Source organism: Sinocyclocheilus grahami, unplaced genomic scaffold (genome assembly GCF_001515645.1).
Source record: "Sinocyclocheilus grahami isolate Dianchi unplaced genomic scaffold, SAMN03320097.WGS_v1.1 scaffold972.1, whole genome shotgun sequence".
Classification (NCBI taxonomy): Eukaryota; Metazoa; Chordata; class Actinopteri; order Cypriniformes; family Cyprinidae; genus Sinocyclocheilus; species Sinocyclocheilus grahami.
The window spans coordinates 348032-360961 of NW_015506151.1; the positions used below are offsets into that span (position 1 = coordinate 348032).

Consider the following 12930-nt stretch of genomic DNA (forward strand, 5'->3'; position numbering starts at 1 on the left):
GTAAGAGTTACCAATATTTTACCTCCAGTTTAAAGAAAATCATATTTAAATAATATTTTCACATTTCCTTTTCATCCTTTCAAGTCACCAAGGAGAAAGTTAAGCGCGCTCCTGTGAAGAAAGGTGTGAATGTCAATGAAACCATCCTCTGTGTAGTGTTGCTTTCTGTTACATGGTTATTGTATAATATTATTTTCACATGAAATATTGTTTTATAGAGCCTGAAGTCGCTATAGAAAAGTTATTAGAACCAGCTCCAAAAAAAAGGTGAGATTTCCCCACAAGTCTTTTAGAAAATGTACTAATAATCATGTTTTTGTTTTTTGTTTTTGATGGTGCTAATGAATAATTAAAGCTTACGTTTGCATGATTGAATCTCATGTAACATCTGTGCATTTGATAAGAGTCTGAATGGCCTCAGGTCATTTACACAAATTATTTTTACACTTCTGTATACACAGATGATGTTGGTCTTGGTCTTATTGGTTTGGACTTGGAGCTCCTGAACTGTCAACCAAAAACTGTCTCTTCTGGATTTACTGAGGAAGGACATTGGTGAAATGAAGAGTGATCTGGAGTCCACTCAAAATCAAATTACACTTTTACGAATGGACTACAGAACAATCAAAGGTATTTTGTCCATGTTAGAAATGTGGTGGATTTTGACATTATCAGGCCGGAAAAATAAAAAACTTAAATTTGCATAAATTATTTGTATAAATAATTGTTTTGCTTTCGTTAAACCACATGCTGCTTGTGTCTTAGAGCCGAAGACTGTCGGTGTAAAGGTAAAACCAGCAGTCTCCAAGGAAAAGGTCAAAACAGCAAAAAAAGGTATTAAAACTCAATTACTCAAGCTGGTCATGAATTATAGACATAACGAGCTACAACTAAACAGGAACCAGACTGTACAATTGGGATTCCCACTGTAGTGTTCACATGTGAGTAAGTGAAAGATTTTTCTTTTCTAGACCATGATGCTCTGGTGAACGTTACGAAGATGACAGCACATATTAAAGCAGGTAATTCTCATATATAACAAGGATTTTTTTTTTCTTTTGGAAGTTGCCGGAGACAATGTATTAATGAAATCGAAGCTTCATTAGAGCAGTATTAGAATATTCTACGATTCACTTTCAGTCAGATTGTCTCTTTTGCTTATGTATAATTTATTTTTATGTCTTACCCATATTGTCTTTTATTAGTTCTCTAGTCTGCATATATACAGTACAAGATGAATGTAAATTAGATCCAGTTTTCATTGTCTTATTATGAAATTGAAACTTGCATGCAGCTTAACCAGTTTGTCTTCACAACACAGAACGTGACGCACTGAAAAACATCAGTAAACCAGCACCTGCAAAGAAAGGTATGTCGGAAAGCTATGTAACAGCAGCTATATTATACAAATATGCAAATGTTAATTGACAGAATTTATGAATTCTGTGATTTTTTTTTGTGGGCAACTAAGACCATAAAAACCTAAATCAGAAAATATTAGTTTTGTTTCTTTGTAAATCACTTTGAACTCTTATTAAGATTAAAGGTTATCACAACAAATGATTTATATCCATTATGTCCAAGAAATGATTCACTTTTCTATTTTATTTTAGTTTTCAGGATTTTTTTCTTTTACCAAGCTTTGTTCAAAGATAATTCTCAACTAACAGAATGATTTGATATACAATTTTTCTTCATGCAAAATGTGTGTAAAATGGCCATAGCAGGTTTTCTCATTATATATATTGTCTCTATAAACTAAATCTAATTTGCATATTAATGTGAATTTGGGGCAACATGTAATGAAAAAAGAAGTGTAATAATGGGAGTCATAATTGACAAGATTTTCATAATAATATATAATATTTATAGTAATATTGAAATATATTTTCTTTCCCTATTCATTTGTTGTGTCTCCCAAAATGCGTAATAAACATGTTTTTAATCCTGGTGTCCTTATATGAGGATATGTATGAAATCAACGTCCTGTTTCGTAACAGAAAGACATATTTTGATTTGATAACATTTTCCTGAGATGTTGATTTATGACACAGTTTAAAAATTTGTCGGATTTAAATGATAATTACAAAATATTATCATATTTCCACAAGAGTGTCACTAAATTAATATCAGACATTTCTGAAGACCAAGGAGAGGGAGTGGTCAAAGTGAAACATCCAAACATTTAGTATCTCTGAAAAGCCCTGAATGTGCTCTGTGCATAAAACTGTGGCATGTAAAGACCCAGAGATATTCACTAAAATATAATGTCCTCATATGAGGATGCAGGGTCTCAGGAGGATAATAACCATGGTGTACTGTAAAATAATTTGATTGAGATTAGATTAAAGAAATATGTATTTCCCTTCTGTAGGAGAAGAACCTGATGTCTCCAAAGATATTCCAGAGATAGAGGAGGGTGAGTTTTTGTCACTATATCAAGTGTAGACTTCAGATCATGATGAACCTTTATCTGACTTATGATCATTCCATTTATTATGCACATGCACATATTCTTTAAAAGCAATCTTGAAGTAATGTGTAACAATAGAAACTCTTGACAATAGAAACGTTTCAAAGTCAGAGACAAAGGTCAAATGACAAGCCTGTTTGTTGTACTTTTTCTTTGAATGTGCTGTGCAGCCATTCATTTTTCCTTTAAATAATCCTAAAACAATCTCTAATGTCTTTTCCCCTACAGAGAACGTTCCCTACTTCCAGTGTTTCTTTGTGGATGAGGATGAAACTCAGTATCCGTTCTTCCCCTTTTCACCACCGCTGTGGTGAGTCCAGCCATACCTCGTATTCTGATGTTAAACAACATGGCAAAGGCAGTGAAGACGGACCTCTGAACGCTGAGGAATCTGCTGCTCTGATGCAGTGGAGAGGTGCACAGTAGGTCCTACAGCATTACACCAGCAATGACCAAGAAATGTGAAAGAGATTTAAGTTACTTCCTGGATTTTAAAACGGGAAAACTTCCTTCTCAAATTCTTTGTCATTTTGAAGGACAGAGTTTGCAAATGTTGCACTATTTATTATCTTAAGGCTATCCATCTTTTTATTAATATCATGGATTTGCCTTTTGTTTCAGAATGATTACCATCTATTTATGATTAATATATATCCAAGAAAGAATGTGAGTATCGTTTGTCCAGACAACACTGACAGGACGATGACCCTAAGCACACAGCTAAAATAACGAAGGAGTGGCTTCACAACAACTCTGTGACTGTTCTTGAATGGCCCAGCCAGAGCCCTGACTTAAACCCAATTGAGCATCTCTGGAGAGACCTAAAAATGGCTGTCCACCATCGTTTACCATCCAACCTGACAGAACTGGAGAGGATCTGCAAGGAGGAATGGCAGAGGATCCCCAAATCCAGGTGTGAAAAACTTGTTGCATCTTTCCCAAAAAGACTCATGGCTGTATTAGATCAAAAGGGTGCTTCTACTAAATACTGAGCAAAGGGTCTGAATACTTAGGACCATGTGATATTTCAGTTTTTCTTTTTTAATAAATCTGCAAAAATGTCGTCAATTCTGTGTTTTTCTGTCAATATGGTGTGCTGTGTGTACATTAATGAGGAAAAAAAATGAACTTAAATGATTTTAGCAAATGGCTGCAATATAACAAAGAGTGAAAAATTTAAAGGGGTCTGAATACTTTCCGTACCCACTGTATATCCTTTCTTAGTAATACCGTTTACTAAACCGTTTACAGATGTAACGACTGCACTGAGAAATAAGGGCTTTAGACAGTAAGCTCAGTTCCTCTGAATGTATACATCATTTTAATTATTTTTTATTTATATATTTTTTTGTTTAATTTCTCTCTCTTTTAGCTTTCCATACATTTGTTTTAATACAACTTGCCAAACTTTTTATAAATCTATACTTCACAGAGGAAACACATGTTTTGTTCAGTGCTCTTTATAAATGAACACACTGGATTTTGCATAACAAAATGAAGCTAAACTGCTAAATCCAGGAAAAAGCATTAAACATCAAGTCAACTGCGTTGTTCTAATATATTACATTGCAACCGCTACTGTTTTTACATTTCTCTGCATAACATTAATAGTTTATGTAAGGTAATGTCTGTAATGATGTGGATGCGTTTTTTGCAATATTACATGGATAGGCCTATACATAATATAAAAGAGCCAATTAAATGGCATTCTGAATTATGTTACAAAAAATGTCTATTGCACGTTATACTCCTACAGAAGATTTTTTTTCAGTATAGGATAAAATGATGTGCCAGATGAAATGTATTGCATGCAACCACAGAGTTTTTCAGCACTGCCCCTGGTGGCTCCCTGGCTCATTACTCCATTACTTGATTTAATGATATTGAGTGTTTAATGGTGTGTACTAGTGAGACACACCATTAAACTAGTGTGCCGGTGGGCCGCCCTGGAGACATTTATTTTACTGCCACTGTCTTTTCTGTAGGAGTTCAGCATGTGGCTCCATAGAGAATAAACTCATGTCTGTAGAAAGAGCTTTTTTTTCTCTGATGTACAGTAACGTGTACAGCGATCATACGTTTTGTCTGGGTTTTGACTTTGTTTTAGTTCTTGCTGAAAGTAATGACTGTAAAGTAGTTTGTCCAGCATGCAGGCATTGTGTTTAATTGACAAATTGTGAAGAAGAAGGTGGGATCTACAGAGAACAGTCAAAGCAATACAAATGCATGTACATATAATGTCTGAGGACTGTAGAGAGCAAAAGCCAAAACCCGGGCATTTTAGGCAATGTAGAAACCCCGATCAGGATATGTCTGGGAATAAGAGAATGTATAGTCACCTGTACAAATGCATATTATAGCAATGCTCATTTGTAACAGATATGTCTTTTTTGGACAAAAAAAAAAGTTACTTTAACCATGGTAGATTATGAGCTTGTTGGTGTGCTCTCATGCAAAATGTGAAGCAATGAATAACAGCATTTTTCAAAAGTTCATAGTTCTTTAAAATTTGTGTATTGTTATTTTAAATCTAATTTACAGTTCATATTTGAAAAATGTTCCTCAAAGATAATAGTTTTGCATGATGTTTGCAAGAATTTTGTTTAAAAATGTATCTAAACCAGACCTTATTTAATTTGTGTTTTTGTGAATTATATAGTTTCACTAAAAACGTATAATGTAATATTATATTCATTTTTTTTCTTTTGCATGGTTTTGCAGTTAGATATTGAAAAACATTCTCTGTACAATGTATAGCCATAAACAGAAATCATATTTATAAAGCTCTCAACAGAATCAACAATATGGTCAAAAAAGGCCTGTATGCAACTGTAAATGCTATTGGAACTGTAATACAGACTTGAATTCTGCTGAAGGTCTGATTTATGTTTTAGAAGAAATAAATGTTTGCAACAATCACAATTGTGAGAGCTCTTTTATTACTTATTATTGTTTGGGTTTTTTTCAGTATTTTTCTATTTTCTTTTTTGGTCAGGTCTTTTTTGAAGAAATACTTTATTTCAATATTACCCAGGCCATTATGTCAACATCCACTGTCACCAGTAGGTGGCATTACTGCAATCTGCTCTCATGTAACCTTTGTGGTCCTTGTGTAATTTTTGTGAAAAAGCAAGTTAAAATGCAAAGGTTTTGTTAGATAAATTACTCAAATAGCATTTCAAAGGTGTATTTATGTAAAACTATCTTTCACAATATTACCGGTAAGTCTTGTCAAAAACTACATTTAAATAAATGTAATGTACAATTAAACAACTACATCTAAATAATTAAAATAACATTAATTGAGATTAATAAAAAAGACTAAGGATTCAGAAATATGCCCATATCTAAAAAAAAATTTAATCTATCACTGTCACAATACTGCAAAAAGCTGCCAATAGTGCCGGGTGTTAACTGCATTTGTATGCAGGCCCTGCTTTGAGCTATTCAAGGTTTCTGCCAGACTGCTATTCAAGCATCCAAAAAAACTCTTAAACATCTCCAAGCCAACAGAAACGATTCCTAACTGAGCCTACTCTAAAATACCCTTATTGCATGTTAGATATATATTATTTTAAACGTATCTATATAAAAAGTGTACATATAAAATATATAGTAGTGTTTGTATATATTAAATTATGAATTGTTTTAAAATATATTCGTATAGCATTGATTTTTGGCTGACATCAGGCATTAATACTGAAAGAAAAACAATACGACTAGTAATACTAAGCATTACTACTACTTTTCCAATGCAAGTTTGTGACATTAGACTACTATGCAATTTTGAATGGTGCGCATTGGATCAATAAGGACAAGAAAATCAATATTGGGTCATATACCACACATGGCTGTTGATTTTCATTCATGAAAGGATGTCTGAGCTCAGTTTACACATAGACATCCATAACATAAGTAGCCATTATCTAACAAGACTGGCCTAAAATTAAAAGCAGTCCCAGAATGAACCTTGGTCTGGTCCTGGAACAGTGCCTGATTACATTGTGTGCATTGTCAACTGAAATATTTTCTCTTCTGTGTTAACAGTTCCCATGGCAGGCAAGGAGGAGTGTCAGGGTTTCCCAGAGCCTCTTTGCCTCTTTTCTTTTCACTGGGGAACAACGGGGAGAGTTTCTTTCATGACACTTGGCAAGAGCATAATCTGGCAGTGATGTCACTCCTAAACTTATAGGCTATTGGCCCATGGAAGAACGGACTACTCCTGGCCCACAAAGAAGAGAGGCAAAATCAGCTTAAAGCTGAACTGGGGTTGGCCTAAAGAAGAAAAAAAGGGAGAAGATGAAGGCAAGCATTCATGCTTCCTGACAAATGGCTACAGAGACTTGACATAGACTGAGGGGCTGAATAGACCCCCTATATCCTCTCACTTTTTTCTCTCTCGCTCAGTCACTTTGTACACAAAATTAGTCTGCACGGTAGTCTTGGCACTTTTGGAAACACCTGTGGTGATCTAATAGAAATGAAAGCTTTACTTAACTATAGGTTTTAGAATTCTGTTCCTGAATTAAGTAACTAACTAATGTCTTTTCACCTACACTGCCACACTAATAACCAAAATAAAAATGCAGAGGAATCACTGACCAAACTGAATACAGTGCTTTCGTGAGCAAATGCAAAGTTTCTTGGAGAATGCAATATTTCAGCTATATCAGCTTTATATATAAAGAAAGCAATATATACAAAGCAAGTTTTGCAAATAAATGCACATCTCAGACTCGGCTAACAGAGAATGTTCACAGAACTTTGGCTAATGTTCTGGCAAGGTACCCTCAAAGAACAAACGTTCTTCCAGAAACATTAAGAGAATATTCGTTTATAGTTATCTGGTCTTTAATAATGTTCTCAAAACTTTAGCGCATTAAGATTATTTATACATAGTTCATGGAACCTTTCGGTTGGACGATCTTCTGAATGGTCAGAGAATATTCCAAATTAATATTCCCAGGGAAAAAAAACGTTTTTTAAAACATTTAAAAACTGGGCATTATGAATGTTCATAGCAGAAAACGTTCTTAGAACATGTTTTGTTAGCTGGGATAACACCGAGCATTGCGAGAAACAACACTAAGTGATTCCTGATGTTTGATCGCTTTGGATGAATGAATGATTCAATGATTCATTAATATAGATGCACTATATAATATAATTTATTTTATTTAAATTTTTTAATGAATCTGCGTTTTTGAATTACGGTAATTGTTTGATGACTCACTCATAAAGACAGTCACTTACCGCGATCCTACTGGTAGGTGACTAACCTGCAGAAAGATTCACTGAATCCACAACACAATATGATAGTTAGTATAGCAAAAATAAATAGGCTTATCAACCTTTAAATGAAAAGAAAACGCTTCGCAAACCCTTCAATGCTGGCATAAAATGCTGCAAGTCCAATCAAACTCTAGGCTATATGACATTTGGGCACAAATTAATACAGACCGAGACAGTAGCCTAGGTATTAAGAGTTTACGTGAACCTCGAAAACCAGGATCCAAACTATGCGAGATAACAGAAAATGCAACCCAGCTGCATCCAAAAAGGGTCACAGGTTTGATTTAGGTTACTTCTTACACTGGCCCCTGAAGCAAAAGCAAAAGCAAAACTGGTTCTCATCTCAGCAATGTTTAAAGCTGCTTGTCTCCGTGTTTGTCCTGACAAAACTGTGCTGTGATGTGTGGTTAAACATTTGTTTCTTTAATCAGAGCAAGTTGCTCATGAGTCTCATGCTTTTAGGTCAGCCGTGAGTGCAGAGAACAATGCCTGATTACTTTCCACTCCAAGTACGAAGCTTTTTGTTATAGAAACAGTCCATTCACAATCTGCTGTTAGACTGAAGCCATCGTGACAGTCCTGGGTCACAGTAAACGGACACTATGCAAGACTGAAACTTGCGAAATATTATTTTGAGCAATAGTAGGCAGATTCTTTGCAAGAGTCAAACCAGACTGTTACAGTTCATGATGTTAAGTGACAGTTCATTTTTTGCTGTTTTGCCCTTGCCTAACTCCACAATTAAAGTGCCCCTATTATGCATTTTTGAAAATAACCTTTTATGCAGTGTGTAACACAGCTCTAAGTGAATGAAAACATCCTGTAAAGTTTTTAATCTGAAAGTGCACCGTGTATAAAGTTATTGTCTCTCAAAAGAAAGAATCAACTCTGAAGCATTGAAACAGTCTTTTTAAAACGAATCCCAAGCCGTTTGTCAACATGAAACATTAGCATATTGCCCGCCCACTTGTTGGTATTTTCGCGTTGGTTGAATGAAAATGCAAATTAATTCTTTGCCACTAGGTACTGCTTTTAGAGCAGTAAAAATAGCGGTTTCCCCGGTAACGCTGTACACAAAACACAAAAGCAGCACTGCGCTCACAAACGCTGCTTTGTCCGGCATTACAGCAAAGACTATAGAATACCTTAAAAGGACTTTGATTACAGTCATGATGCGGACCAATCACGCAGATTAGTGTCAGGCAAAGGAGGGTTTTGGAAAAGGGAATCATTGAGTGAATCGTTTGGGAGTCCTTGGGCAAGTAAGGTAAAAATAAATGCATATTATAAGACAATGAAAGAGTTTTTTGACATTGCATGCATGTCAACCTGTTGTTGGGGACTCCCAAAACCAAAATATGAACCTTTCATTACCACTTTAAGTGAACTGCTGTTAAACTTTTTAATTACACTAGCGCTCAAAAGTTTGAATAATTACGTTTTATTATGTTTTGAAAGAAGTCTCACAAATTCTGCATTTATTTACAGTACAATATTTACAGTAATATTGTAAAATATAATGATGGTAAAGCTGAATTATCAGCAGCCATTACTTCAGTCTTCAGGGTCACATGATCCTTCAGATATCCTTTTAATAAGTTGATTTGGTGCAAGAAACATTTCATAATCCTATATGTTTTTACCCCTTTTACTTTTTTTACTGTAAAGACTTGTTACAATGTTACAAAAGATTTCTATCTCGAATAAATGCTGTTTTTTAAAAATTTTCTATTCATCAAAGAATCCTGAAAAGATGTATCGCGCTTTCCACAAAAATATTAACCAGCAAAACAATGATAATAATAAGAACCATTATTAATAATTGAGCCCCAATAATAACTGATAATAATTGATCACCAATTCATCATATAAGAATGATATTTGATGGATCGTGTGACACTGGAGTAATTTCTGCAGAAAATTCAGCTTTGCATCAAAGGATCAAGTACATTTGACTGTTACAGTTACAGTCAAATAGAAAACAGTACTTTTACATTGTAATATTTCACAATATTACTATTTGTATTTTATTTAAAAAAAAAATAAAATTTTAACAGCCTTGGTGAGCATAAGATATATATATATATATATATAAAAAATTTATTATTCCAAACGTTTGACTGTTAAGTGTATATGTGACCCTGGAGCACAAAACCAGTCTTAAGTCGCTTGGGTATATTTTTAGCAATAGCCAAAAAAAACGATGGATCAAAATTATCGATTTTTCTTTTATGCCAAAAATCATCAGGATATTAAGTAAAGATCATGTTCCATGAAGATATTTTGTAAATTTCCTACCGTAAATATATCAAAACTTAATTTTTGATAAGTAATATGCATTGCTAAGAACTTTATTTGGACAACTTTAAAGGCGATTTTCTCAGTATTTAGATTTCTTTGCTGCCTCAGATTCCAGATATTCAAATAGTTGTATCTCGGCCAAATATTGTCCTATCCTAACAAACCATACATCAATGGAAAGCTTTTATTTATTCAGCTCTCAGATGATGTATAAATCTCAATTTAAACAAATTGACCCTTATGACTGGTTTTGTTGTCCAGGGTCACATATATCATAATTGAACATACAAGTGGTTGTGACAAAATTGGGCCTGTAACATCACTCTATAGGCTATAAAGCATCTGAACATGGTTGGTCAAATTGATCGAATGATACTCCAACGTAAAGGCAACTCGGATTATAGGATTAACTTTGACCCAGTGGCAACGTGTCCCCTCCTGGCAGGTTCAAGTTATGTAGGGGTTACTACAGGACATTTTCATGAGGGTGCATGATCATTCGTCCCAGCATTATATTAAACAAACTGAGGACTGTTCCTCTCCCAGACTGGCATTTTCAATCCAAATGCAGATAACTCTGGCCCTCACTAAAGAGTCTTTTAAATAGTTTGTCGCTTGTGTTCAAACTGCTCCAGAAGTCAAACAAACAGTCATTCAGGACTTCAGACAGCCTGTTTTCTCATGATACACAACTGTGCAAGTCTTTGAGTTCTCAGTCTGAAGTGGGTGCTTGAAATGCTAGCATAGTGAAATAGTTAATAATGGTGACAAATTAAGTTCAATCTTCTCAGATATGACTCGAGTGTGTTGGCCATCTGCTCAGTGGATTAAGGCGGCCAAGTGTTGATTCTCAAAGTCAAAATCTAATTAGCATCTAAAACACATAAATGGCTGATCATTAATACCTTATGGTCATCATCCCAGTACTTAAGGATACAATCCATAATCGGACTGGATTATGTGTAACGAAACTAAATTGTATGTAATCCCAAATCTATATAGTACCATACGGTTATAGAACAAAAAAATCAATTAATACATGATTTATTTCTAAAGTTTCATGTGGGTTTATGGCACAAAATCAAGTATAAGATCTCAGAGCAAATAGAATGTTAAACCGACGGTAATGGATGACACTGATAAATTCTTTAGATTAAAAGTCTTGTATTGGCCGGTTTCATTATATTAACTGTGCAAAATTCTCATCAGTGAAAAAAACCCAACCTTTTAACATCTCAGAAAGATTCCTAAACCGTTTGAATTACTTTATGTATTCATTAGCACTGGATAAATTGATATAATTTACAGAAGAGCAATAAAGTCTTCTATTAGGAACATTGCAAGCAAACTACAGATTGTTCACTTCAGATAATTTTTTTTTTTAATTGTTTTAATTCTATATGCACTTTTTGATGTAATGTAATTTTAAGTTAAATGTAAAATTAACTTAATATATTTACTTTTAAATTGTTTTCAAAAATGTTGTTTGCATTTCTCAATTCTGTTTCAGGAAATTATGTATGAGTGCATAGATAAACTGCTACATACTGTTATTTACCATCTTGTTCCCGAGTGACATATTACAAATACGGAAACTTCCTTTATTATCAAACTAATGAGAAAACTAAAGTGTTCGCACAAGACAGGAAAAAACAAAGAGTCCGTTTTTGATCAAGTGTGTATTTCATTCAATTTGACACAAAGGCAGGCCTCAATTATACAATCCACTAACATTAAAGACATTCTGCAATGTTCACAAAAACTTCACAATGTGCATTTTATATAAAAGGTCTTACAAAAAAATGTCTCGCGTCTTAAAAAGGGGAAAACTCAGTCGAGAATACAATGTCAAAATTCCCTTGTAATATTGTCAAGTTGCCAGGGTAACACTGAAGCGTCCATTAGTTTGACATTATGCCTTTTCATATGTGCGGACAGCCTGCACGCCCTCAAAGGTCAAGGTCTGGAAACAGCAAAGATGAGGAGAGAACATTTAGGAACATTATATATCCATGACACTGATGAAAAAGAACATTTGACTTAAAATTCTAAATGAATAATGATGCTTACCATAATCATTTGACCATCCTTGATTTCTCTAACGAACTTAGTCTCCTTGCCATCCCACCTCTGAACATGGACAAGATTTTCCCCTTCCAAGTTTACAGTGGACTGAAATGAGATAAAAATAGGTTTTAGTAGTGTTTTATCACTGTGCATGATGTAAACTAAAATTATATCATATATGATCAAATTCATGCACGGTACAAAGAGACCCAACCTGACAAAAGTGCTTTAAATTTGTATTGTAAAACTGATTTGTGATATATTGTGGACACTGCATGCATGAATGAATGAAGAAAAAAACAAAACACAAACCTTTACATGTCTGTCATCTGCCGTGGTTTCGTCAAACTCCTCTCCCAGTTTGAAAGAAATGTCAGTGTTTTTGAAGGTGCTCAGAGTCTTTATGACAACTTTGTCATCCTCATGACTGATGACAATTGTGGGTTTGGTAACATTGCCTACTTGCCTAGTGGCAAAACCAACACCTGTGGGGGGGAAACCAAAATCAAAAAACATTACAGACAGAACTATTAATAATATTATATAAACTGTACAGAAAATCTCATGCACTTAAACACCACTGTTCAATTGCACCTTGCACGTGCAAAGTGTTAAGAGGAATTCTGTCTTTCTGCAAAAGAATGTCTTATTTTTACTTACCCAGTTCTTTCATGTATTCATCAAAATTCTGGCTGTCAACCAGTTTCCAAGTTGCACAAAATGCATCAACCATATTGAGAGATTAAAATGCAGTGATCAAACACACAGTTGTCCTTGTACAGTCACGGTCTCTTCAG

At 34.4% G+C, this 12930-nt stretch overlaps 1 protein-coding gene across 1 annotated transcript; it reads right to left on the bottom strand.

Annotated features, from left to right (window-relative positions):
- Positions 1–11726: 11726 nt before the first annotated feature.
- LOC107564986 (fatty acid-binding protein, brain-like) lies at positions 11727–12930 on the bottom strand. Its single transcript, XM_016250174.1, has 4 exons — positions 12794–12930; positions 12446–12618; positions 12137–12238; positions 11727–12029 (listed from the first exon to the last, which is right to left on the bottom strand). The coding sequence occupies exons 1-4, from the start codon at positions 12864–12866 to the stop codon at positions 11979–11981; spliced, it is 399 nt and encodes a 132-aa protein (XP_016105660.1). The 5' UTR covers positions 12867–12930; the 3' UTR covers positions 11727–11978.

Excerpts from the sequence above, each read along its gene's own strand:
- LOC107564986 (XM_016250174.1), bottom strand. The coding sequence starts at position 12,866 with ATGGTTGATGCATTTTGTGCAACTTGGAAACTGGTTGACAGCCAGAAT. Across the intron at positions 12,619-12,793 it reads TGAATACATGAAAGAACTGG|GTGTTGGTTTTGCCACTAGG; the intron begins GTAAGTAAAAAT and ends TCCCCCCCACAG. Across the intron at positions 12,030-12,136 it reads AGGATGGTCAAATGATTATG|ACCTTGACCTTTGAGGGCGT; the intron begins GTAAGCATCATT and ends TGCTGTTTCCAG.